Raw genomic sequence first — 23,576 nt, 5'->3', positions numbered from 1 at the left:
CAGCACTCCAGGTCCTGGGGCAGCCCCATCTCCTGCCGTGGCCGCCTCCACTGCCCGAGGCTGGGCCTGGGAGAGTCCTCGGTCCCCGTGCTGTCCTGTGTCCCAGCGCCCTAGGTCTCCAGGTACTCATACAACCCTGTGTTCTCTGGCATGAAGCCCAGCCTTGCCAGCACATGAACCAGGTGCACAGTGAGCCACATGGACAGTGTCTGCAGCCTGTGGAGGGGGGACAGCAGTGTCAGGAGTGGGTCCCCATCACCTGTCCACGGGCACGGGGTCTCCTGTCCAACTCACCTCAGGGCTACTTCAAATTTGAACACCTGCCAGACGACCCTGATTTGACGTAGGAGGCTGGCGCCATAGCCTCTCCTGTGTGTACCCTGCCCCAGGCGACTCCAGCCTCGCACAGCGCTGGACAGGGACAGAAACAGAAGCGGTCAGTCCCACCCACTACCCCACCCCTACAGAGGCTCTGCCCCCACCCTCCCCGCCCACCTCTTGGCCATAAGGAAGTAGCGGTCCACAGGGGAGCCCAGCGCAGAGTTGATGGCGCGGACCGTGTTGATGTTACGGAGCACCAGCAGCATCTGCCGCGGGAGTGCCTTGAGCACGCGCATGATGTCCTCGAAGTGGTCGCGGGCCATCTCCTTCATGTAGGCTGCCTCACGGTGGCTCAGCAGGTGCGAGCGCCACAGCTGCCCCAGGTGCACGGGCCGCTGCATGAGCACCTCAGAGAAGAGGAGGTAGTCTGCGGGGGTCAGGCTGTGCCCCTGCCCAGCCGCTGCCCGCACCACCTTGCCCCACGCCCAGCTGCCTCACCCTGCACCCCGAGCACCGCTGCTTGCTTCTTCATGGCAGCGTCATCCCTCAGGATGATGGCCCGCCACAGCTGGCACAGGGCTGCCCGGTCCCTGCAGGGCAGGCAATTAGCACAGGACAGCGGGGGTGGTGCCCAGCCCGCCTCTGCCCAGCTTACTTCTCCTCCAGGAACTGGTAGAGCCCATGGTCCAGCAGCACCAGCTGGGCCTTCTCATCTGGGCCTTTCCGCACCAGCACTGGGGAAACAGCACGTTGGCTCCCACCAGCCCCCGTCCCCAACTCCCCACCCCCAACCCAGGGGGGCTTCCCCTACCATTGCCAGGGTGAGGGTCAGAGTGGATGAAGCCAGTATAAAAGATCTGCTCCGAAAAGGTCTGGATGAGCTTCTTTGCTATCTGCGTGCAGGAAAAGCAGGCCAGGGTCAGGGCCAGGGCAGCAGCCAGTGCCCTCCCCAGCCCTCCCCATAGCCCACTCACGTCCTGCGCCTCCAGCCCCAGGGTCTTGATGCCGTCCACGTCTGTCACCTTGTAGCCCTCACAGAAGTCTGCTGTCAGCACTCGCTGTGGGGGGAGCGGGATGCTGAGCAGGGGGGGCCCACTCCCACTCGCTAGTCAGGTCCCAGGGGGTGGGGCTCACTCAACAGTCAGGTCCCAGGGGGTGGGGCCCACCTTGCTGGTCAGGTCCCAGTGCACGCGAGGCACCAGGACGTAGGGGAAGTGCCGCAGCTCCCGGGCACAGCGCTCACCGTTGCGGCCCTCATTCTCGAAGTCCAGCTCCTGGGCCAGGGTCCCCTTGAGATCCTGGGGGCACACGGCAGTGAGACGCAGTGGGTGCAGGGCCTGGCCAGGCAGGCCCAGGGGATGGTGCTCACCTGCAGCACCCAGCTGAAGCCGAAGCTGGGATGCATAAACTCCACCAGCCGCAGCAGCAACTCCAGCGTGTGGATGTCCCCATGGAAACGGTCCCGTAGGTCAATGTACTGCACCTGTGGACGGGTGTGCAGGGAGCCTGGCTCACCTCCCCACCCCACCCCACCACCCATGGGCCCGGCCTGCTGCCTCACCTTCACAGCCACCACAGAGCCATCATGCCGCCGGGCACGGTGCACCTGGGCCAGGCTGGCAGCAGCGATGGGCTGGTAGTCAAACTCCTGGAAGAGCTCCTGGGGCAGGGCCTGGAAGTCCTCCAGGAAGAGCTCATCCACCTGCAGGGACAAAGTGAGCAGTGGTGGAGGGTGGGGGGGGGGGGTGTCTCTGCAGGAGGCTAGGAGCAGTTGGGGGTGTCTGCCGGGGGTGGGCCCCTGGTGCTCACCTCTCGGAAACCCCGAGTAAGTGCCTTGTCCTCCAGCACCCTCAGCGTCCGGATGTACTCTGGGGGCAGCAGGTGGTTGAAGGAGCACAGCCCCTGGCCCAGCTTCACATAGAGGCCCCCGTTGCGGATGGCCCCAGCCACCAGAGCATCCGCTGCCCGCTGGTGACAGGCAGACATCACCTCCAAGTACTCCGGGCTGTTCTGACCACAGGCATAGTGGGAGGCAATGGAGCAGGCAGGCGTCTTCACCTGGCCCCCCAGCACACCCCAACCGGCCAGTGCCCCCGGGACAGACCTCAGGCAGCCCTCGCAGGGTCACATTTGTGCACCACCAGTAGTCTGCGGAGATCTGCAGGCCGACCCTCAGGGACCTGCTGGGCAGAACCGCAGACTCCAGGCAGGAGAACCTCAGGTCACAGTGGGCGGCACCGCCCAGTGAGGTACTTCCCCGCCATGTACACACCTGCCCACCCTGTACTACCCCCGACACACACACACATACACACATGCACGCGTGCACGTGCACACACCCTGCCCACCCTGCACTTCTCCCGCCCAGCCTCAGAAGGGCCTGCACAAGTGCAGAAGCAGTCAAAAGCCACCAAGACCAGGCTGCTTGCAGCGACCCCTGGGCTCCTGGCACAGTGGCCCTGTATCCACTTCAGCACCTACAGCCACAGGAGGGAGATGGGTTGGTATAAAGACAGTTCTCTGCCATCTAAGCCCAGGAGGGAAAAAAAGCAGGTCCCAGCAGACAGGCCCCTGGCAGAGATGCGGGGGTAGGGATAGCCACTCTTCAGACAGTAGAAGAGGGGCAGTGGGAGGCAACACAGACTCCAGGTCAAAGTCTGAGGTGCAGATGGCACAGACCCCGCCTCCAGGTGCCAGAAGGCCCCAAGCCCCAGGAAGCAGTCTGGCAAGGGTGTATGGACTCTACACCCACGTGGGCAGGCTGCCAAGCCTTCACGAGGAGCCTGGTGGGGACGCTGCTGCCACGGCAGGCCTGGCTCAAAGGGTATCTGCTTGAGACACTCAGGTGGGGCCTCAGTGTCCATCTCCCCCCACTGTCCGGTGCCTCCTACCTGCTGAAGCGCCCCACGCCCTCCACCACCAGCCACAGGCGCCTCTTCTCCTGCGGCTCCGCCATGGCATAGCGGGCCCCGAGCAGCAGCGGCACCCCCAGGGCCGTGGCTGAAAGCACTTTGCTCCACAGAGGTCTGGGGCGCGAGGACCTGCAGGGAATGGTGTGTAGCCGGTCACTCATCAGGCAACATGGTGCAGGCAGCCCCCAACAGTAGGACTTGTCCCAGGGCCAGGACCCAGGCTGCAAGGACAGTCAGCCCTCAGATGTCAGCTCTGCGGGTGCAGACTGAGGCCCCGCCTGTCCTTGCTCTCCACCCTCCGTGGAGGGTGTCCACCCAGGCCGGGGGTGTCCGAAGCATGGCAGGGGACACTCACCACCGGGATGGCGCCCCTACGGGGGCTCTCCTGGTGAGGGCTGCAGGTGACCAGGGCTGTAGACGTCTCCGCCCAGCACAGTACAAGCGGCAAAGTTGGGCCTGCAGAGGAGAAAGGGCGTCAGTGCCCCCAACCTCCGCGGAGGAGCCTGGGCCAGGCCGTCGAAAACCCCACGGCAGGGAGGCTGGAGCAGGAAGTGAGCACCTCTCAGTCCACACCTGCACCTGTCACCACCAAGTGGTCCAAGGGCCAGCAAACAGCAGTGGGCCAGGGCATCTGTGCATATGGACGCATGCAGCTCCACACACCAAGGCCCAGCCAGTCTGAGGAGGAGGTACATGCTGCGAGATGGCCATGGAGCTGCAGCCATGACTCTGGGCCAAGGGCACAGCCTGCAAGGACATCAAGACAAAGTGGCACCACCCAGGCTCCAGGGAAGGACTATGACCCATCAGACTGTCCCAGCACATGGAAGGCCACTGGCCATGGGGGAGAAACACCCAGGCAGGAGATGGTCCAAGCCCATTGCCCAACCACACTGTCCCATTCCACCTGCCAAGATCTGCCCCTGCCCGGGGCTCTCCCGGGGAGGTTCCCCACAGAAAGACTTTTCCCAAAAGAAGTTTAAAGTCACAGCAAAGTGGAAGGACCACTGCAGGGCAGCTAGACACACAGAAAGGGGTGTGTGCCCCCCCCCAGAGGGCTGGAAGAAGCCCCCCTTATCCTCCGGACCTCCACTGCACACCCTAGCTCCAGAGGCCTAGGAGCACGTCCTGCAGTCCTGCCCCTGGTTCTGATCTTGAGTCAGGATACCTGCAGGGTGCCGTCAGAAAGCCAGGACAACCTGGTGTTTCCAAACAAGCAGGAAAGGGAAAGGCCTCCTAGGCAGCCTGCTCACAGCTGCTCCCTCACACGTGCTCCCCCACACACGGCTCCCTCGCAGCTATTTCCTCACAGCTGTTTCCTCACAGTGCTCCCACACAGCTGCTCCCTCACACCTGTTCACACCTGCTCCCTCACGACTGCTCAACACATCAAGCTGCACATACTTGCCCATGGCTGCTGCACCTACCCACACTTGCTCACGTCTGCTCTGTGGCACTGTCAGGGTAGCCACAGACACGGAGACAATTACCACCACGTGGTGGGTGTCAAATGGTGGGGCCCGGGAACAGGGGGTCGGGCGTGCGGGGCTTCCGGCAGCACATGGCCAGAAGCCCTCCTCACTTCAGCGCGCCTCTCCCTGCAGGCCTCCTTTCAGAGCTGTCCCCACGCGGACAGAGAGACGAGGCGCACCAGTCCGCAGCACCCCTCACCCACCCCTTTCACCTGAGGGCAGGCTCTGTGCTGACAGCCAGGGGCCTGCCGGGTCAAGGCCAGTCCAGCTGGAGTGGACTGGAGTGCCGGAGGGGGTCGGAATTGGCCCCGGGCGAGTGTGGACACGCCGGGTCCACCCTGAGGGACGCCCCGGGGCAGTCCCCCTCCCCTCACCCCTGCAGGCGTGTGAGACCGACGCCGACGCCCACGCGCCTGCAGTTCACCCGCCAAAGCAAGTCTGCAGACACCTGGGGCCCGGGTCAGCTCAGTTTGAGCCGAGGTGTCCGCTGACCGGAACCCGAGGGAACGGAGGCCAGCTCGGGAACAGCTGTCCCTTCAGGGCCATCTGGGCGGGTGGGTCGGCTCTGGGCGGGGATGCAGCGGGGAGCCCCGGGGTCCGAGGGGCGTGGGCCAGGGGAGGGTGTCCACGGAGGGCAGAGGAGCGGGCTCTCCCGACGGGTCCCGGGGGCCTAGGGGGAACCCGAAGGACCGCGCTGGACCTCTGGGGGCCTCCAGGGGCGGTGCTGGACGAGGGACGCTCACCGGTCGCAGCATTTTCCAGCCGTGACTCCGCTCGGCTCTGCGCATGCTCGCGCCGCCCACCCAGCAGGCCCTGCGAGCGGGACGCAGGGCGTACGCGCGCCGGGCGGGGGCGGGGCGAGCCTGGGAGCAGGGCGGAGCAAGCTTGCACGGAGCAGGGACGAGGCGAGCCTGGGGCGGGGCGAGCCTGGGGCGGGGCGAGGCACGCTTGCAGGGGGCGGGACGAGCCCGCGAGGGGCGGGGCGAACCTGCCCTTCGGCGGGTGCTGTGGAAAAGCGCCCCCTGGCGGCTTGCAGTGGACTCGCCGCTCGCCGGGACGCGCCACCTGTTGGGACTCCGGGCTCGCGGGCTTTACGCAGCGCTAGGGGCCGCCTGGAGACGTCCCGCAGCGGCTCTGGGAGCTGAGCTCCGCTAGGTTGGCTGCTGGCTCGATGAGACAGAGACGCCCGCTGCGCCGGGCGGACTGGGAATGCCCAACGTGGCCTGTCCTCTCCTCCCAAAGCCCCGGTCCCTCCCGATCTGTTCCTGCGGGGCCGAGGAGTTTCTCAGCCCCGAACTGGCGGCTGCGTGTACCCCACCCCACCCTCACCGGGAGCTCCTGCAGGTAGCAGCCGCCCCCACCCTGGAGCCAAGTCCCCATCTGGCTCCTCTCTGGAACACCTTCACCTGACCCAGACTCATGGGGAGATCCGTGAGCTCCTCCTGATCCTCGACCTCCCCATACTCCCTCCTCTCTTCCCCATGCTCCCTCCTGCTTCTCTTCCCTTCTCCCTGTCCTTCTGCTCCATTGTTTTTTTGGTTTGTCTTTGGGCCACACCCAACTGAGCTCAGGACTTACCTGTGGCTCTACCATCAGGGATTGCTCCTGTTGGGCTTGGGGGACTATATGGAGTGCCAGGGATCTAACCCAGGTGAGTCGGCTGCATGCAAGGCAAGCACCCTACCCGCTGTACTTATCTCTCCAGACCCCCTCCTGCTCGCTCCACCCTTCCTCGTCCCTGTGCTGCACCCTCTGCCTCTCCATGTCCTCATCCCCCTCTCCATGACTCTCCCTCTGGCCACCAGAAATTACCCCACAGTCAGAAGTGCTGCCCTGGAGCACTACTGAGTATACTACAAAGAAAGGTATTCTCACACATTGCTTCTGTGCTTGGATGTCTCTGGAGCTCTGTTGGGGAGTTTGGGACCCACCTGCTGTCTGCAACATTGACTGAGTGGCACTACTCAAGAGTGTGAACTCCTTGATGCCAGCGAGGATACAGCAGACAGGGGCTGCATAAGGCATGGCCTTGCACACAGCTGACCCAATTCCATCCCACCACCACATATGATTCCTTCAACCCAGAGCTGGAGTGAGTCCTGAGCACCACCACCACCACTTTGCTTTGGGTGTGACCCCAAAGCAAAGCGAACTCCCTGGCCAGGCCTTCAGTCCCCTCCAGCTCTGAGGTGGTGCTGAGGACTGAGCCAGGTTTGCACAGTGCCCCAGGCACCCAGGGAGAGATGTTGTGGTGGGCAAGCTGAGATAATGACTTCGCAACATGGCTGGTCAGAGCTGCTTGTCCAGGCAGAGGTGTCAGTTTGTGGAGGGAGCTGCAGGATGTGCCCTGTGCAGAACCTCTGGCTTGGGATGGGGCCCACCGTCCTCCGCAGGAGAGCCTGGACTGGCTGGCTGTGTAATGAACAGTAGAGAGGGCTCTCCCAAGTGGGGAGCCCTCTCCGCTGGCCCCTGGCAGGAGGAGGTTCAGAGGGCCGTGATGGAAACCTTGCACTGTTTTAAATGACATAAGAAGGGGTGTGTTCAGGCCGCTCCAACTTACCAAGGTTTGCAGGGGAGGAGTCATCCTGCTGTGCCACCCACCCAACTGCTGCAGCAGGGGCCAGGCAGGACATGGCCTGAGGAGGCCTGCAGTTTCCCAGGCCCTATGGCTACTGCCATATGCCCTCTCCCAGGGGAGGGCACCCACCAGGGTCAGGCTGGGCCTCGGCAGGCTCCCTCTGGTACCCTCCGTGCCAAGCAGAGGTGAGGGGGTCAATGTGGGGCTCTGAGGTGGGTTCAGCGCTGGTGTGGGTGGGACCCGTTCTGCTTCAGCGGGGGCTAATCCGGCCAGGCTGACCCTTCCTTACCCTCTCTGGAGCCGTGTTTCCTGTAAGCTTCAAAGGCCAGTGGCTTCCTCCTCTGCCCGCCCCTTTCTACTAGTGTCCAGCAGGGCCTGAGACCACACCCAGGCCAGGGACAAGCAGGCCAGGTCTGCCTTTCATGCCTCTGGGTGGAGTGGGCAGGAGAGGGGGCTGGGGCCAGGCAGCGGGGCACACGGAGCCGTCCCATCGTGCTCTCAGCACACCCCACCCACTGCCACCAAAAGGCACCTCCAAGTGGCCTACACAGCCAGGCAGTGGCCAAGGGGCCCCTGACACCCTGTGCCCACACTGGCTGGACTACACCAGCCCCTTGGGGGCTGGATCAGGATGCCCCTTGATGGCATCCCAGACATCCAGTAGTAAAAACTGCTCACGTCTGGAGTGGGAAGGGGACTCCTGGGGCAGGGACAACAAAGACAAGGCCCTTCAAAGGCCAAGGACAGGAGAGCTCTGAAGCTGGCCACCGGCATCCTGAGACAACAATGGAGGGGAAGGGCTGCAGGCAGAGTCACGTCTGCCTGTACTCAGAACTATTATCCGGGAAGAGAGTTTCCACTCTGGCTAATCTTGCTGGGTCACAGCCCAGGCGACCTGCTTCTAGGCCCTAGACCCTCTGCAGCCTGCAGAAGGGCTGCCTGCCTCATGCCCATCCTGTCTCAATGCAGGCAACATCTGCCCAGGGCAGGGCTCCCTGGCAGTGAGGTCTGCTCCCTGTGGACACCACATCCCAGCCCAGGCTGAGATCCCCAGGGTCTGGCGATGGCAGATACAGCCACACTGAGCTCTTGTCCAAGAAGGGATTACGCACATGAGGCTCAGGGTCTCGAGTGGGTCTGAGACAGGCCATAGCTGGTCTCTCCTCCTCTGTCCCCACCGGCTCTGGGTCCAGGCTCAGGCCTGGACAGTCATGGTGTCCTGTGGGTCTCTGCCCAGAGCAGCAATGTGGGGGGTAGGGGGTGCTGGGCTCTAAGGAGAAGGCTCCCACCAACAGGAACAGGCGCTCCTGAAGGTGGAATAAAAACACTTTATTGTGTAAATCTCCATGGAGCAGGGCCCTGGCAGGGGAACAGAACTGGAGTGGGTTGAGCCCAGGCGGGCGTTTGGAGACTCAGATGGCCAATCCTGACTCAGTGCTCACACAGATCCTCACAGTCCCGCCCGCTGCGGAACACCTGGTAGATGCTGGTGGGCGGGAACATGGCCACGGCACCCAGCAGGGAGCCCACCTGGATGGCCACGCCAGCTGCCAGCAGTGCCGATCGACCACCCCCATGTAGCAGGGAACTGGCAGCCACCTTCACGTAGGAGAACACGCCTAGACACAGCACCCATGACAGCACCTGTGAGGGCCACAGAATGGCTGAGCAGGGGACCCTGCACGGGTCACCCCCACCCCCCCACCCTTGTGTCCCCACGACTCACCACAAGGACCACCCCTGCAGAAGTGCCCACCAGTGGTGGACAGGGGCTCAGGATCGCCAGCGCCATCAAGTAGGCCCCAATCAGCAAGCCCAACAGGGAGAGACCCCCCAGCCCGGCCAGGGACCTGTGGAGTGGGAGCAGTCTGAGGGGGCTGCGCTGGGCCAGCCTCACCCCACACCGCCCCGACACCATCCCGGTGAGCACCTGCACAGCACGCCCATGGCCAGGAAGCAGGCAAGGGGGTTGGCGGCACTGCCCAGCACCACTGCCAAGTGGTAGGCCAGGCGCCCATAGGGAAGGCAAGAGAAGCTCTGCACAGCGGGCAGGACACCATTGGTCAGCGCGTTGGTGCCAGCCAGCAGCCCCAGCAGACAGGTAGTGCGCCTGGACAGCAGCCCCTGGCCCTCAGGAGCTGGGCTGGGGGCACTGCTGGGTGGTGAGTTGGGCATATCCTGCAGGGGTGAGGCCTCCTCCTGCTCCTCTTCCCGAACCTCTGGGGCTCTCACCCGCAGGCCACACCCGGGGTCTGTGGCAGGGGAGGGTGGTGAGGCCGGCAGCAGCAGTAGGAGGCCCTGGAAGGCGGCTGCTGAGGTGACCAGCAGAGCACTGAGCACCCAGAAGAAGGTGCTGGCAGGAAACCGCTCAGGGAAGTGATGAGGGGTTCCTGGGGTGCTGTTGGCAGCAGCCCGTGGGCACTCGAGGCGCCCCACCCCCTGCACCAGGGCCAGCACACAGGGCAACAAGGCACTCAGGCCCTGGCCCAGGAAGAAGGAGCGCAGGAAGGTGGGCGGCAGGTGGCCCAGGAAGGGCAGGAAGGTGACGTTGGAGGCACAGCTGGCCAGCGCCAGCAGCAAGGCCAGCGCCAGGAAAGCCACCGAATGCTGCTGCTCAGCCACCAGGGCCACGCGGTGCCACAGTGGGGCCAGCAGGGCCGTGCCCACCACGCTCAGGGCCTGCACCACCCGGATGGAGATCTGTTCGCTCCTGTCCGGGGCCAGCCGCCGCCACAGGGTGACCGCCAGCAGCCCTAGGTTCCCCAGCGCCACGAGCACGGAGAGGTAGGCGGGAAGGCTCCAACCTGCAAGAACACAGGCGTCAGGGGCAGGTGGACCCGGGGCAGCCCGCTGGGGAAGCCCCACTCCCACTCACCCTCTGGCAGGTCCTTCACCACCACGGGCAGCTCCACCCAGAGCCCGTTGACCGCAGCCCACGAGCCCATGCCGAAGAGGGCGACCAACACGTGGGTCAGCACCAGCCGGTCCAGCGGAGGCGATGCCATTCAGCCGCAGTCGAAAGTCCCGGCCGCAGGTCCCCTCCCCGGCAGGCAAGCGGACCGCGTGCGGCCAGCCGGGCTCAGCGGGACCAGCCACCAAGGGGCGGGGCGGGGTGGGAGGCGTGGCACGTGCCGGCGCGCGCCCGCGGCGGGCAGGAGTCTCCGGTGCGGGGCGCGAGGCCGGGCGCGAGCCCTGGGCCACCCGGGAGCCCTCGGAGCGGCGAGAGAGGCGGGCGGCAGGGTCCAGCGGGCGCTTGGGGGTGTGGTCCTCGCCGATCTGGGCGTCCGGCTCCGCGCGCTCCCGTTCCGCCGGCCGGCCGGTAGGCCCCGCGGCGAGGGCGCCGCCCCCGGCGCACAGCCGACGGCAGCGGGTTCCGTCACGCGCGGCCCGAGCTCCCGAGGCCCTGCCGGCCCACCCCGCGGGGCCCGCCGGAAGTCGCTGCCCGGAAGGGGCGATCCCAGCCAGGCCCGCCCCTTCCGCGTCTTCGGAGACCATGGCTCCGGGGCCGGCCCGGCGCGCCCGGCGCAGGGCCCGGCGCGCGCCGCCACCGCACGCCCTCTCAGCCGAGGACTGGTGGTGGGAGCGCCTGGGGCCCCGCGGCTCCGAGTACCAGCTGCTGCAGGCGGACAGTATGGTACTGGTGCTGCCCGGCCCGGAGCCCGCCCGCGCTCGCCGCGCCCCACGCCCGCGCGCCCCTGGGACTCGCACCGCCGCCAAAGCCAGACCCCGCGCCGCGCCCGCCCCCGCGCCCGCGCCCGCGCCCGCGCCCTCGTTGAGGCCCGACCCGGGATGGGCCGATCGCATCCCCTTGGAGATCCTGGTGCAGATTTTCGGGCTGCTGGTGGCGGCAGACGGGCCCGTGCCCTTCCTGGGCAGGTACGCTTCTCCCTGGAGCGCGACGGCACGGCCCAGACCAACCCCCTCCCTCTCCGCGATCTCGGGGCGCGCGCGTACGTGTGCCGGGGAGGGGGTGGCCCGCGGCACATTGTGGCTTTGGCGAGCTGGACCCCCTCGGAGATGGACACGCCCCCCAGCCCCCACCCAGCTCAGCAGGCCGCTCAGCACGAGTTTGCCCGCAGAGCCGCGCGGGTGTGTCGCCGCTGGTACGAGGCCGCGTCCCAGCCAGCGCTCTGGCACACCGTGACCCTGTCGCCCCCACTGTCTGGCCGGCCGGGCAAGAGCGGGGCCAAGGCGGAGAAGAAGCTTCTTGGCTCTCTGGAGTGGCTCATGCCCCATCGGTGAGACGCTGCCCTGTGTGGTCCGTTTCTGTGTCCGGCACTGGCCAGGGGTGCGGCCGCCTGGAGCTCCTGTCTGCCGCAGGTTCACCCAGCTGCAGCGGCTGACGCTCCTCCACTGGAAGTCACAGATACATCCCGTGCTGCAGGTGAGGCACACAGCTTCTGCTAACCAGGGTAGCAGAGAGGGTGGAGTGGCCAAACGGTCTTGGGACACTCTGCACTGGCCTTGGTTTCCCTCCCTTCCTCAGAGATCACACCCTCTGTCCCTGCAGCTGGCCAGTGAGTTCTGCCCCCGGCTCAGCTGCCTCAAGCTCTCAGACTGCCACCGGGTCACCCCTGACGCCCTGCTTCTGCTGGCCAGATCGTGTCCTGAGCTGCACAGCCTCGATGTACAGCACTCCACGGTGAGCTCACGGTAGCCCCAGGCCTGGAGAAGCTGGGGCTGAGGTGACAGGACCCTGTGCTGCATCCTCAGGTGGAGTCCATGGCGCTGGTGAGCTTCCTGGAAGAGGCAGGGCTCCGAATGCACAGGCTGGGGCTGACTTACAGCTCCCAGACGGCTGCTGTGGTGGGCACACTGCTGGTAGGTTGGAGGGCCAGAGCCCGGGAACTGAGTTGGCTGCTAGCAGACTGCTGACCCTGCCCTTCCCTGCTGTAGGGCGGCTGCTGCCCCCAGCTCCGGGTCCTGGAAGTAAGCGCTGGCATCAGCCCTAACAGCATCCCCCTCCAGCTGCCTGTGGAGGCCCTGCAGAAAGGCTGCCCCCAACTGCAGGTACCAGACGCCCCCTCCTCCTGCCCCGTCCCCTCCCTCCCCACCTGCAGTCTGGGCCTTGCCCCCAGGTGCTGCGGCTGCTGAACCTGCCGTGGCTGCCCAAGCCCGCCGGGAGGGCAGTGGCCCCGGGCCCAGGCTTTCCCAGCCTGGAGGAGCTTTGCCTCGCCAGCTCTGCCTGCAGCTCTGTCACCGATGAGGTCCTGGGCCGCCTGCTGCACAGCTCTCCCAACCTGCGCCTGCTGGACCTGCGCGGCTGTGCCCGCATCACACCTGCCGGCCTGAACCGTCTGCCATGTTGGGGTCTGCTCTAGGAGGGCCAGTGGGGGGAGCCTGGGGGTGGGGCTCTGGCTAGCTGCTGCTCACGGCTGCTCTCGCCTGCAGAGCTGGAGCAGCTTCACCTGGGCCTGTATGGCATGACCGACCGGCTGACACTGGCCAAGGAGGGCAGCCCCTTGCTGACCCGCAAGTGGTGCCACAGCCTGCGGGAGCTGGACTTGAGTGGCCAGGGCTTCAATGAGAAGGACCTGGAGCAGGCCCTCGCTGCCTTTGCAGGCCCTGCCAGGGGCTCCCACCCAGACTTGTGCTCCCTCAACCTCAGAGGCACCCGGGTCACCCCCAGCACAGTCAGGTCAGCACCTCTCCTCAGTCCCCTGGGCCTCCCCAGGTCTTCCAGCACCTTTGATTCAGTCGCCCATGCCTTGCCCGCACACACAGCTCGGTGATCAGCAGCTGCCCCAGCCTTCGGTACCTGAACCTGGAGTCATGCCGCTGCCTCCCCCGGGGCCTGAAGCGGGTCTACCAGGGCCCAGAGGCCGTCCAGTGGTGCCTGGAGCAGTTGCTCGCCAGCTAGATGCCACCCCACCCCTCTCCTTGTTTGGTATACTGGAGCGTTTTTGTTACAATAAAACATATTTTAGGATCTGTGTGGTTCTTTGGGTCCAGGACTGATGTCCCTGGGAAAGGGGGCTGGGGACAGCACCCAGGGGCTGGTCCTGAGAGTGAATGTATGTGTGGTGTGTGTGGTAAGATTTGTTTTTTCAGTTTGGGGGCCACACCTAGAGATGCTTAAGGGTTAGTCCTTGCTCTGCGCTCAGTAAGTACTCTTGGTGGTGCTCGGAGGACCATATGAGATGCTGGGAATTAAAACCAGGGTTGGCCACACACAAGGTAAGTGCTTTACTGCTGTACTATTGCTCCAGTCCCTGGGGTGAAGTTTGGGGGATGTGCTGTGTATGGGGAGCATGTGTGGGGGTTGCATGTGTAGGTATAGGGGGTGCAAGTGTGTGGTAACTAGTATGTAAGGGGTTTGTGATGCGCATTGGTCTGTATGTATGGTAACTGGTATGAGGGGGGTGAAGTGTGTAGAGTGACTTCCATGCGTGAGAGGTATATTGTAGGGTGCGGGGAGAGGTGTGTATGTGAGCTGTAGTATATGTGAGCTCTGTGGTATGAATGTATAGATGCGGAGGGTGTGTGGTATATTGTGGGGTGGTATGTATTGGATGTATGTAGAGTGAGGTGTACATATGTGCTGTATGCCTTGGGTGTATTGTGGGTTGAAGTGTTACGTGTTTAGACATATGTAAAGGTGCACGATATAGTGTGGTATGTGGGAGTATATGATGTTGAGTAGAGGGGGCAAAGTTCTAATGTATGTATGTACTTGATATGTATAGTATGTATATGGTGTGTGTGGTAACTGGTATATGTATAAGGGGTTTGTGATGTTTGTGTATATGTATATGTAGAGTAGATATATATATTTGTGTATATGTACAGTAGATGTGTGGGGTGAGGATGAGGTGTGTGGTGTGTATTACAATATACTGTGGGTGTGATGTGCACGTACAGAGTGTGGGATATGTGTGGGTGAGGCTATGGTGTCTGGTATGTGTACGGTGTATTACGGCTATATATGTGGTGTGCATATACAGTGTGCGGATGTATATGTATGTGGATGAGGTGGGTTGTGGTATCTATGTGGTGTGTGTACCGTGTACTGTATGTGTATGTGGTTTACATGTACAGTGTGTGTGGGGTGTATGTATGTGGGTGAGGCTGTGGTGTCTGGTGCATAAGGTGTATTGTGGGTGTATGTGTGGTGTGCATGTAGTGTGGGTATGTGAGGCGTGTGTAAGGTGTATTGTGTGTGTGTGTGTGTGGTGTGCACATACAGTGTGGGGATGAGGCTGTGGCGTCTGGTGTGTACTGTGCGTGTTGTGCATGTATGTGGGTGAGGCTGCGGTATCTATGGTGTGTGCACCGCGTATTGTGGGTGCGGTGCCTGGAGGGAGGGAGGTGCTGACAGGCTGCCCAGCGGCGCGTCTTCAGTCCGGGCTCGATGTGGATGCCGGATTTCTCCCCGGTCACCGAGGCCTTCGGGTGACACCTAACCGGACGCCGGAGCCAGCCGGGACGGGCTGGGGTTCCTGGGCCGCGCCGAGAAGGGTGGCGGCGGGCGTGGCCCTTCTAGAACCCGTTGCCCAGGGCTCCCAGAAGCAGGCGCCGCGCGCGCGTGGCGGACCCTGAGGCGGCCCGCGGGCGAGGCGTCTGGAGCGGCTCGCAGCCCTGGACCTCCCGGTAAGCGTGCGGAGCGGCGCGGGGGGCGGCCCCGGGCCCGGCTGACGCTGTGCGTGGCGCAGGCGGGGGCCCAGCGACGGCGGCGGCGTGCGCGCGGCTTCTCGTTCCCCGTGTGCGAGGGCAAGCCCTTTCAGCTCTGGGCGCTCGGGCTCTGCAGCACCGAGCGCCACCTGGCCCGGCGGCTCAAGAGGAACAGCTTCTACCCATTCACGCAAGTGCAGCCACATGGTGCGCGGCAGGGACGCCGCCGAGGGCGGACGCGCAGGCGGGATCGGGCCCGAAGAGCCAGGCGGCGGCGGGCGTCGGGGCCCGGGCTACGCCCAGGGTCCCACCGAGGAGCCAGGCGGGGCCGGGGTGCGAGCAGAGGGGCGATGGGGCGGGACCTCGGAAGGGCCGGAATGGGCGGGGCGCCAGCCCTGAGTCCCGTGGGGGCGGGGTCAGGTGCCGAGGGGCGGAGCCCTGGTCTACGGTTCCCGTGGGGGCGGGGTCCGTTGCCGAGGGACCGTGGCTCTGGACCCAAAAGCTGGGACAAACCAGGGCTGAAGGGGCGCGGCCACAACCAAGCCTGAGGCTGAAGGCGGCCGCGGCCGGTCGGGCTCCCGCTAAGGGTGGGGTGCTCGCTGCCGGAGCCCTGGCACTGCCACCCGGCTGCGAGAGGGACCTACAGTCGTCACGAGCCGCTGCTGCGCCGCCCCCCAGTCTTCGCGCTCGAGTACTACCGGGACTCGCTGTGGAAGGGGACGCTGCTCTTCGTTGTCTGCTTCCTCCTGGTCAGCTTCAACATTGTGAGCCAGGTCTGAGCTAGGCCCCGCCCGCACGGCCTTCCTCTCGAGGCCCCCTTCCCCATCCGCTCAGGTGCTCATGCCGTGCCCACAGGTGCAGAAGCAGGAGACTTGGGGCTTGCCCGCGTGCGGCATGGTCGTGGGGCTGTGGCTGGTGGTCTCCTCGCTACCTCGGCGGCGCCTGCTGCTGCACTGCAAGCGCGGCTACTACCACTTCTCCATCCAAGGGCACACCGTGTATCAGGGCCCCATGCACCTTATCTACGTCCGCCTGGCGCTCAGCTCAGACGGTGACGTTGACCTGCGGGGCTGGTGGTGCATGGGGTGGGTGGACAAGGGTAGGGAAATCGCTTGGGAGCCGAAAGCCGTCTGTGTGGGCCCAGCTGAGTCTCTGCCCCCACCTCCACCCCCATCCCACCCTGCAGTCCACGGAAAATGCTTCTTCCAGCTGGTTTTGAGCGGCTACAAGCTGGAGCCACTGGTGCTGGTGCAGCTGTCCGAGCGCTACGAGGTGGGTCTGGAGTGCTGCCCTGGCCCAAGGGCCCCCCAGGCCCCCCACCACCACCGCAGAAGAGGCTCTCAGCCTGGGGCCAATGGGGCGCCCACTGGAGGGGCAGAGCATCTCCACTCACTCCGTCTCGCAGCTAATGGAGTACCTGGGCCGCCACATCGCCCAGAAGCTCAACATCAACTACTTCGACTGCCTGGCCTTGTCCTATCGGCACGTGGTTCGGCACTGGCCGCTATCACCCTACATTGACAAAAGGGAGCGCAAGAAAGAAGGCTTCTACAGCTCCTTGACAGACCTGGACCTGTGAGGCCAGGTGCCTCACTGTAGCCCTCCCAGCACTGCCCTGTCCTTCCCTGTTGCCCACAGCCTCCTTTCCCACCATCAAGCTCCTTCTTGGTTCCAGCCGGTGTTTTTCTCTGAACAGGGAGGGGCCCACTCTGAGTCCCTCCCTAGGTACCCCTGTGTCTGCAAGGAGCCTGCGGGGAGCGGACCCCTAGCATGGGCTGGAAGAAGAGTCAGCAGGGCCAGCAGGGCCAGCAGCTAGGTCTTTAGAGCAACCTTTCCTGCAGTCATAGCACTGGCCAGGTCACCAGAAGCCAGAATCGGATTGGCCCAGGCCCCCTCAGAAGCCCCAGTGTTGCCCACTCAGCCAGGGGCAGGGCAACCTCTGGTCATGCCTCAGCCAACAGGCTCCCAGGGGCACAGACTCCTGCTGGGGATCCTGCAAGACCAGGAGCTCTCTCCGGCATCCTTCAGTGTGTCCAGCATCACATGCGAGACCCTGAGACTTCCTGGGTGCTGGAGCTGCCTGCCCTGTCCACCGAGCTTTTCTGGCCAGCTTTTCCTAAGTGCACCAGGTCTTTAGCAATCATCTCTGCTGAGTTGCCTGCAAGCAAGATCCAGGGCAGATCTGGGGCAGGCCCCTCCCCCAAAAGAAAGCTTGGGTTGAGGGAGCAGACCAAGGGCCAGGGCGCCTGCTCTGTGCACAGGGACCCAGGGCCATCTCCAGGGCCCAGTGTCCCTTCCCCCAGCACAGCTCACAAGCAGCTTTGTGCTCAGCTCAGCACCGCCAGAGTAATTCCTGAGTGCAGAGCCCAGTGTGACCCCAAAACCAAAATATTCTGAGCTTGGGTTCTGTATATGCAGTGCTGGGGATGAAACTGAGTGAGGCAAGATTCTTGGTCCCCGTCTGATCCACCTGGCTCGAGAGTATGGGGCCTGCTAACTGAAGACATCACTTCTATGGGGATGAAGAAAGACCTGTGTCTTTCAGAGGCCAGTGCTGAAGGGCCTCACAGGGCTGGAGCTGAGTTCCATCCCCAGCCCACTGGCAGCGGCACCCCAGACCCACATAGCAGTTAGCTGGGCTTGGCTCCAAAAGAAAATAATAAAGGGCAGTCTAGAGGGGTATGCTGGGCTGCTTCCTCTCCCCAGCAACACACTCCCTCCCCTCCCTCCTCCAGCAGTGCTCAGGGCTTACTCCAGGCAGGGCTTGGGGGACCATGTGTAGTACCAGGAATAAATGGGGTCAGCTGCATGCAAGGCCTTGCCTTCTGCTCTCTCCAGTCGGGAGGGGAACATTCCCAGAGGTCTTTGCTTTGTTCTTAGAGCTAAAAGGCTAAGCCCCCTCCCCCCATGACAGCTGTTGCATCTGTGCAGAGCAGCTGTGACCTGCTGCTCCCCTCCCACCAGGGCTGGTTCCTGCCACAGGTGACGTCTAAAGTTCTGACACATTTTTCTTGCTCTTGTTGGCTGGATGTTGGCCAGAGCTAAAGGCCAACTCTGCCCACTGTTTATTCCACAGCGCATGATAGGCCACTTATTGATGTCATGTCCCCACTTTGGAGAAGTCCAGGATGCCAGGGAGCGACTTATTGGGCACCCCTCTAGCTGGCAGGGACCCTCCTCCTAGAAGTTAGGGTCCACATCATCCCCAGAGTGCCAGTGCCCGGCTTTTCCAAGGGGATGCTCAAGGGAAGGCAGAGCCTGGCATGGCTGGAGGACAATGTAGTTGGGGGCATGTGTGGTATAGGCCCTGGGGCCAGGCTGGCCAAGAGCCCACAGGCTGCTTTGGACAGGGGTCAGCTTTATGGCAGCACCCTGACATGCATATTATTGGGTATTAACCTGAAGTGCTTTAGGCTTCATTAAATTGCCCCTTTTCCTTCTCCCAGAGAAGCTTATAGTGCTCTTATGAGCACCCCTAATCTCCCAAATTTTTTTTTACTTTTTTATTGAATCACTATTAGATAGACCCTAACAAAGCTGTTCAGGGGCTGGAGCAATAGCAGAGCAGGTAGGGCGTTTGCCTTGCACGCGGCCAACCTGGATTCAATTCCTAGAATCCCATATGGTTCCCCGAGCACTACCAGGAGTGATTCCTGCCTGAGTGCAGAGCCAGGAGTAACTCCTGAGCATCGCCAGGTGTGACCCAAAAAGGGGGAAAAAAAGCTATTCATAATTAGGTGTCAGTCATGAAGTATTCCAACACCCATCCCTCCACCAGTGTACATTTCCCAGCACCAGTGTCCCCAGGTTCTCAACCCTCCCCACCCCCTACCCCCTCAGCTCGCCTCTGTCTTCTCTCTCCGTCTGTCTCTCTCTCCCTTTGTGCATTGTGGTTTGTAATATTGATACTGAAAGGTTATCAAGAATATCCCTTTACCTACTTTCAACACTCATAATCCCCAAAGTTTATCTGTAACCTTTCCTTTGTGTTTATCTCTCATTGCCACAGTTCCCAAAATCAGTGTTGGTTACTTATAAGCTAAAACTTTCTGGTATCTCTGGATTTTGTACTTGTAGTGAATTACTTGCTTTTCTATTTCTCCTGTAGCCTTTTTATATTTTACTATAGAGCAATGTTCTTTGCTTAAACACAGAAAGACTGTTAATACTACTCCTAATATTTGGAAGTTGATTGATTCTGACATATATCTACTCCTGGGCATCTGTCATAATCACTTCACTCAGATTTTGGTTGCCATAGTTCCTAATACACCACAAAGGGAGGTCCCACCATGGGACTGGGATGGACCCGGGGCGAGCGGCTAAGCTACCTGGCATTGAAATGGGACTGTCTAGAAAGCATGAAACTAAGATCTTGATGTAAGCCATCATGACTTAAGAGATAGAACCCCATGGGGAAGGACAAGCTGAAGTGGCCTGAGGAGTTAGTCTGGGATTTATGGTAAAAACCTTGCTTGCCCAGAAAACTAAGAGCCCAGAAAACTTAAATTTTGAAACATTATCTCTTACTGTGTTTATCCAAATAACTGCAAGTATTAATAAGAAATAAACTTAATTGTTTAATATGTGCAACTTAAGGAAAAGAGAAAAGCAATATATATGTCCCTGGGAAACAGAGAGTCTCCTTGAATTAATCCCCCCAAGAGAATTGCCTCCATCGAAATGCTTTAACCTCTATAAATGACCACTCACACCTACCTCAGTCCTTTGAAACCCCCGCAGATATTCTATAAGTATGCTGGCAGCTCTGCATTAAATGGGTCATTTTATCATCTATTCATGAATCCCCCGTCTTTTTGTTCCTCTGCTAGGGAGGACAGAAAGGATAGGAAGGCAACTCTTAACCACCGAAGTCACACGTCACATCACATTTTGGAGCTCACACATATCAAGCAAGGTGCCAGGTGGGAAAAGGCCTGCCCTGTTTAGAGCTGGGGGGGGGGGTCCAAGGAAGACAAAGACTTCTGTGCAGAAAAATAGCCACAGAGAGGACAGGGACCCTCCAGCTAAGGGGGGCAGAGAAGGCCTTCTGGAGGGGGAAGCATTTGAGCTGATGAAGGTGTGGTGAGTGGAGATTGAGTTGAGGGGTAGAGTTCATTCCTTGCATATGGAAGACCCTGGTTTCATCCTCAGCACCGCAGGAAAGTGTGTGTGTGTGTGTGTGTGTGTGTGTGTGTGTGTGTGTGTGTGTGTGTGTACTGCCCAGGGCATGGCTCAATGGCTAAAAGCACTTGGCCTTTTAAGTGTGAAATCACAAGTTCACTCCCCAGCATTGCCACAAGCACCAAGCACTGTTCCAGAAGCTCTGTTGTCTAGGATATCCCTGGGCTGCAAGAGAGTTTGTGATCTGGGCACAGCCTGGTATGTGCAAGCATCACAAGTAGAGCACATGGCCCTAGCAAATGCATAGCAGAGGTGCGACCCTGAACATCTGACAACAACAAAAGGAAAGGAGAAAGTAGGAGGGAGGGATGGAGAGGGGGAGGCAGAGGCAGAGCGGGGAGGCAGGGAAGATGGAAGGATCATGCCTGGGTGGGCAGATTGATGGATGGAAGGATGGAGTGATGGAGAGATGACTGGCTGGCTGAACAGAGGGAGAGAGATTAAAGAAGTTTGCTTTGGGTCTGGAGAGACAGAACAACAGGTAAGGCACTTGCCTTTCACGCAGCCAACTTGGGTTAGACCCCTGGCACCCCATGTGGTCCCTCTAGTCCAGGGCTGGTCCCTAAAGACAGAGCTAGGAGTAAGCTATGACCACTGCTTGATGTGGCTCAAAAGCAAAACAAAAAAAAGTTTGCAGCAACATGCAGCTCTGGGGGAGAGCATTCTGGCAGAGGGAACAGGAATGTGCAGAGAAGAGGCCGGATCAAGCGGATCTGTGGAGGAGTTATGAGACCCCTGCTCAGAACACAGAGGATATGGGAAGGTCAGGGTTGGTTGGTTTCATTGCAACCAAAAGCCCCTGGGAAAGAGGCATAAGTGCAGGGTGTTCTGTGATGAGGAAGAGACCGGAAAGGGCCAGGAGGTGGCAGGAGTGTGCGGAGAGAAGATAGCTGGGACTTCAGCTGGGGCCGTGTCATGTGTCTCAGCTACATTCAGACAAACCACCAATGGCAGGTTGGGTGTGGGCTGGGAGGGAGAACCACTCAGGGTGAGCCCAAGGGTTGTGGCCCAAGAGGAGGTCAAAGGGTTTGTGTAATTTCCAAAAGTGTTTTAATGAATGGAAAGATGGCTCAAGGGACTAGAGCATTTGTGTAATTTCTGAAAGTCTTTTAGTGGGTGGGGGAATGGCTCAAGGGGTGGGTTGAACCCCTCACTCTGAACAGACTTCACACACAGGGTATAGATATAAACCAACCAAATGAAATCCAAACTCTCCTGTGTCCAAAAGAGAGGGCTCTACCTATCTTTGCCATCTCCTTTCTGTGAATCTGGACTGCACCCTTGGTGCTTGCAGCTCCAGCAGCTGTCTTGAACCAGGAGGCAGGCAGCAGGTGGTGAAAATGGCGACACAACAAGCTAGAACTTCAAAGTTTGGTAGCTGTGTCCAATCTACCAACTCCACATGGTTGATGTTGAAAAATGTGCACAACAGAACAGCTTCCACAGTTAAGCTATTGCTGTCTGGCAATTTCTCATGCAGGAAGACAAGCCAAGCCTACTCTCCGTCATAAAGATTATCAGCTTCGTAGGCGTGGTGGCAGGATTTGAGGTGAAAGGCAAAGTGTGGCAGCCTTCCCGGAGAATGGGGCAGTAGCTGAATGGCAGAGCAGTAAGGCAGAGGTCCCTGACCTGAGTTATAAATCGTTTTCCTTTAGCAGAGTTGTGCTGCTCGGATGTGGGCATGGAGAGGGTTGGTAATTTGGTCAAACAAAGGAGTGATTCTAATCATGGGGGGCGGGGGAGGCAGAGAGGAAGGACAGGGAACCCAGATGAGGGCAAGTGGCAGCTATTGCTACATAACCAGCCGCCCCAAATGCAAAGATTGAAGCGACCATGATGAAGCCAGATGTGCAACTGTAGAGTACAGCCTCAAATGGGCTGAGTCCTGGCTTTGTCGGACCCTGCATGACCAACCCAGCTCTGCCAGACCCAGCAGCTGTCCAGAGTGGTCCCACAGAAATAAAAGAAGAAGAAAGAAACAGGAGGGCCAGAGCGATAGTACAGGGGGAGGGCAATGGCCTTGCACACCGCTGGCCTGGTTTCCATCCCTGGCACCCCAAATGGCCCACCTAGCCTATCAGGACAGATCCGGAGCACAGAGTCAGGAGTAAGTCCTGCACACCACCTGGTGATTCCCCAAAAAAACAACAAAAAACAGATATTTGATCCAGGAGATAGATTAAAGTCCTCAAAGCATTGGCTTGGTATGCCGGATCCCTGGGTTCAGGCCCTGGTACCACATGGTCCTCCAGCACTACTGGGAGGGTCCTGGAGCACTGATATGAGAGTATCCCTGAAACAGGTGTGGGCTCACCAAAAAACCAAACCCCATGGAGAGAGGACTGAGTAGAAGATAGGTCTGGCTAAAGCCTGTGCGTTAGTGTGAGGGGCACCAATATTGGTTTCCTTTTATTAGTACATTTTAGCTTGAGCAGCCCAGGGGCACCTCCAGCTCAGTGCTCAGAGAATGCTCTGGGGACCATGCAAAGCCCACACTTTGACCTTTTTAGGCATCTCTCCAGCTTCTAATATTAATTTCACCATTACCATCCCCCACAAATGCAGAGAAACAGGAGATGTCAGGGTAAGGGGTGGGGGACAAGGTGTTTAAACCTTTCTGTGAATCTAAATTCATTCCCAAGTGGGCCCCAGGGTGTGGTCCGGGGGTAGAGCGTGCTCTGCATGTGTGCAGCCCTGGGCTCCATCCCGGCACCCATGCACACACAGAGGAAACTAAATAGAAAGGAAGAGTTGGCTGTGCGGGTCAGTCCATATAAATAGGGAAAGGCCCAGCCAGGACTAGAGCGATAGCACAGTGGATAGGACGTTAGCCTTGCACGCGGCTGACCTGGGTTCGATTCCCAGCATCCCATATGTAATTCCTGAGTGCAGAGGACTAACCCCTGAGCATTGCCGGTGTGACAGCCCCCCAAAAAATACTAAATAAATACATACATAGGGGAAGGCCTGACAGGCACTGTGACCCCTGTGGCTGGGGTCCCAGCTGCTAGTTCCTGAGCCCCCTACTCCCCACTCTGCCCCTGAGGGTCCCCTCCAAGCTACCCTCCCATGCCTCCCTTTCCACAGCAAAGGCCCTGGACTCAGCTCCCACCTGGGAATCCTGAAACCCAAATGCCCTTTTCACTCTGAACAGTTCCTGTCTCTCTCACCTGGTTGTGGGAGAGTATGGTGCCTCTCAGGCCATGTGGGTTTCCTATGTGTCTGATTGTAATCTGGCTCACACCGCACTCTGTGGGCAGCCAGGTCCTGGTCCCAGAGCCTTGGGAAGCTGCTGTCCAGGAGAGGGGCACATGCAGGCCTCACCTCTCTGGTCTGACTCATGCATGCCTGGACCGGTTCTCATGGCACGGCCATGGGGCTGAGCTGCTTTGTACCCTCGACCCTCCTCTGCCTCCAGTCTTGGCAAGCCGGAGAACCTGGGCAAAGAATCATGCTCCTTGGAAGCTGCACACATCTGGTCTCAGCTCCTCAGTCCCT

At 60.7% G+C, this 23,576-nt stretch overlaps 4 protein-coding genes across 10 annotated transcripts; 2 read left to right on the top strand and 2 right to left on the bottom strand.

Moving 5' to 3' along the window:
* Positions 1–72: 72 nt before the first annotated feature.
* On the bottom strand, positions 73–5,494 carry ADCK5 (aarF domain containing kinase 5). 2 transcript variants are annotated; one of them, XM_056125267.1, is made up of 15 exons: positions 5,449–5,494; positions 3,589–3,689; positions 3,213–3,362; positions 2,426–2,501; positions 2,131–2,331; positions 1,883–2,023; positions 1,691–1,804; positions 1,488–1,619; positions 1,296–1,379; positions 1,133–1,214; positions 977–1,055; positions 820–911; positions 496–748; positions 295–411; positions 73–216 (listed from the first exon to the last, which is right to left on the bottom strand). In XM_056125267.1, the coding sequence occupies exons 1-15, from the start codon at positions 5,491–5,493 to the stop codon at positions 111–113; spliced, it is 1,773 nt and encodes a 590-aa protein (XP_055981242.1). In that variant the 5' UTR covers position 5,494; the 3' UTR covers positions 73–110. The 2 variants fall into 2 exon arrangements, with proteins under 2 accessions (XP_055981242.1, XP_055981243.1); XM_056125268.1 differs by lacking the exon at positions 5,449–5,494 and adding an exon at positions 3,807–3,943.
* A 3,097-nt stretch (positions 5,495–8,591) lies between these two features.
* On the bottom strand, positions 8,592–10,340 carry SLC52A2 (solute carrier family 52 member 2). Its single transcript, XM_056125284.1, has 4 exons — positions 10,159–10,340; positions 9,214–10,087; positions 9,010–9,133; positions 8,592–8,927 (listed from the first exon to the last, which is right to left on the bottom strand). The coding sequence occupies exons 1-4, from the start codon at positions 10,286–10,288 to the stop codon at positions 8,715–8,717; spliced, it is 1,341 nt and encodes a 446-aa protein (XP_055981259.1). The 5' UTR covers positions 10,289–10,340; the 3' UTR covers positions 8,592–8,714.
* Positions 10,341–10,727: 387 nt separating this feature from the next.
* FBXL6 (F-box and leucine rich repeat protein 6) lies at positions 10,728–13,212 on the top strand. 6 transcript variants are annotated; one of them, XM_056125275.1, is made up of 9 exons: positions 10,728–11,159; positions 11,363–11,521; positions 11,604–11,667; positions 11,794–11,925; positions 11,997–12,104; positions 12,180–12,212; positions 12,362–12,593; positions 12,675–12,921; positions 13,008–13,212. In XM_056125275.1, exons 1-9 carry the CDS (start codon positions 10,777–10,779, stop codon positions 13,141–13,143), a joined length of 1,494 nt encoding a protein of 497 aa, XP_055981250.1. In that variant the 5' UTR covers positions 10,728–10,776; the 3' UTR covers positions 13,144–13,212. The 6 variants fall into 6 exon arrangements, with proteins under 6 accessions (XP_055981250.1, XP_055981249.1, XP_055981252.1 ...); XM_056125274.1 differs by having other exon boundaries at positions 12,180–12,293; positions 12,398–12,593; XM_056125273.1 differs by having other exon boundaries at positions 10,731–11,159; positions 12,180–12,293.
* A 1,422-nt stretch (positions 13,213–14,634) lies between these two features.
* TMEM249 (transmembrane protein 249) lies at positions 14,635–16,641 on the top strand. The gene is made up of 6 exons (XM_056125423.1): positions 14,635–14,675; positions 14,767–15,101; positions 15,573–15,667; positions 15,750–15,945; positions 16,081–16,166; positions 16,300–16,641. Exons 1-6 carry the CDS (start codon positions 14,635–14,637, stop codon positions 16,471–16,473), a joined length of 927 nt encoding a protein of 308 aa, XP_055981398.1. The 3' UTR covers positions 16,474–16,641.
* The last annotated feature ends 6,935 nt before the right edge of the window (positions 16,642–23,576 follow it).

This window comes from Sorex fumeus, unplaced genomic scaffold (assembly GCF_029834395.1).
Source record: "Sorex fumeus unplaced genomic scaffold, SorFum_2.1 ptg000054l, whole genome shotgun sequence".
NCBI lineage: Eukaryota > Metazoa > Chordata > Mammalia > Eulipotyphla > Soricidae > Sorex > Sorex fumeus.
The sequence above is the reverse complement of the archived record's forward strand: the minus strand, read 5'-3'. Positions and strand labels throughout refer to the sequence as shown.

Coding starts and splice junctions, on each gene's coding strand:
- SLC52A2 (XM_056125284.1), bottom strand. CDS start 10,288: ATGGCATCGCCTCCGCTGGACCGGCTGGTGCTGACCCACGTGTTGGTC. Junction 10,088..10,158: donor GGTGAAGGACCTGCCAGAGG/GTGAGTGGGAGT, acceptor GTGTTCTTGCAG/GTTGGAGCCTTCCCGCCTAC. Junction 8,928..9,009: donor CTGCAGGGGTGGTCCTTGTG/GTGAGTCGTGGG, acceptor TGGCCCTCACAG/GTGCTGTCATGGGTGCTGTG.
- FBXL6 (XM_056125273.1), top strand. CDS start 10,777: ATGGCTCCGGGGCCGGCCCGGCGCGCCCGGCGCAGGGCCCGGCGCGCG. Junction 11,926..11,996: donor TCGATGTACAGCACTCCACG/GTGAGCTCACGG, acceptor CTGCATCCTCAG/GTGGAGTCCATGGCGCTGGT. Junction 12,922..13,007: donor GTCACCCCCAGCACAGTCAG/GTCAGCACCTCT, acceptor CCGCACACACAG/CTCGGTGATCAGCAGCTGCC.
- ADCK5 (XM_056125267.1), bottom strand. CDS start 5,493: ATGCGCAGAGCCGAGCGGAGTCACGGCTGGAAAATGCTGCGACCG. Junction 3,690..5,448: donor GCTGGAAAATGCTGCGACCG/GTGAGCGTCCCT, acceptor TCTCCTCTGCAG/GCCCAACTTTGCCGCTTGTA. Junction 1,805..1,882: donor GCTCTGTGGTGGCTGTGAAG/GTGAGGCAGCAG, acceptor ACCCGTCCACAG/GTGCAGTACATTGACCTACG.
- TMEM249 (XM_056125423.1), top strand. CDS start 14,635: ATGTGGATGCCGGATTTCTCCCCGGTCACCGAGGCCTTCGG. Junction 15,668..15,749: donor GCTTCAACATTGTGAGCCAG/GTCTGAGCTAGG, acceptor CCGTGCCCACAG/GTGCAGAAGCAGGAGACTTG. Junction 16,167..16,299: donor AGCTGTCCGAGCGCTACGAG/GTGGGTCTGGAG, acceptor TCCGTCTCGCAG/CTAATGGAGTACCTGGGCCG.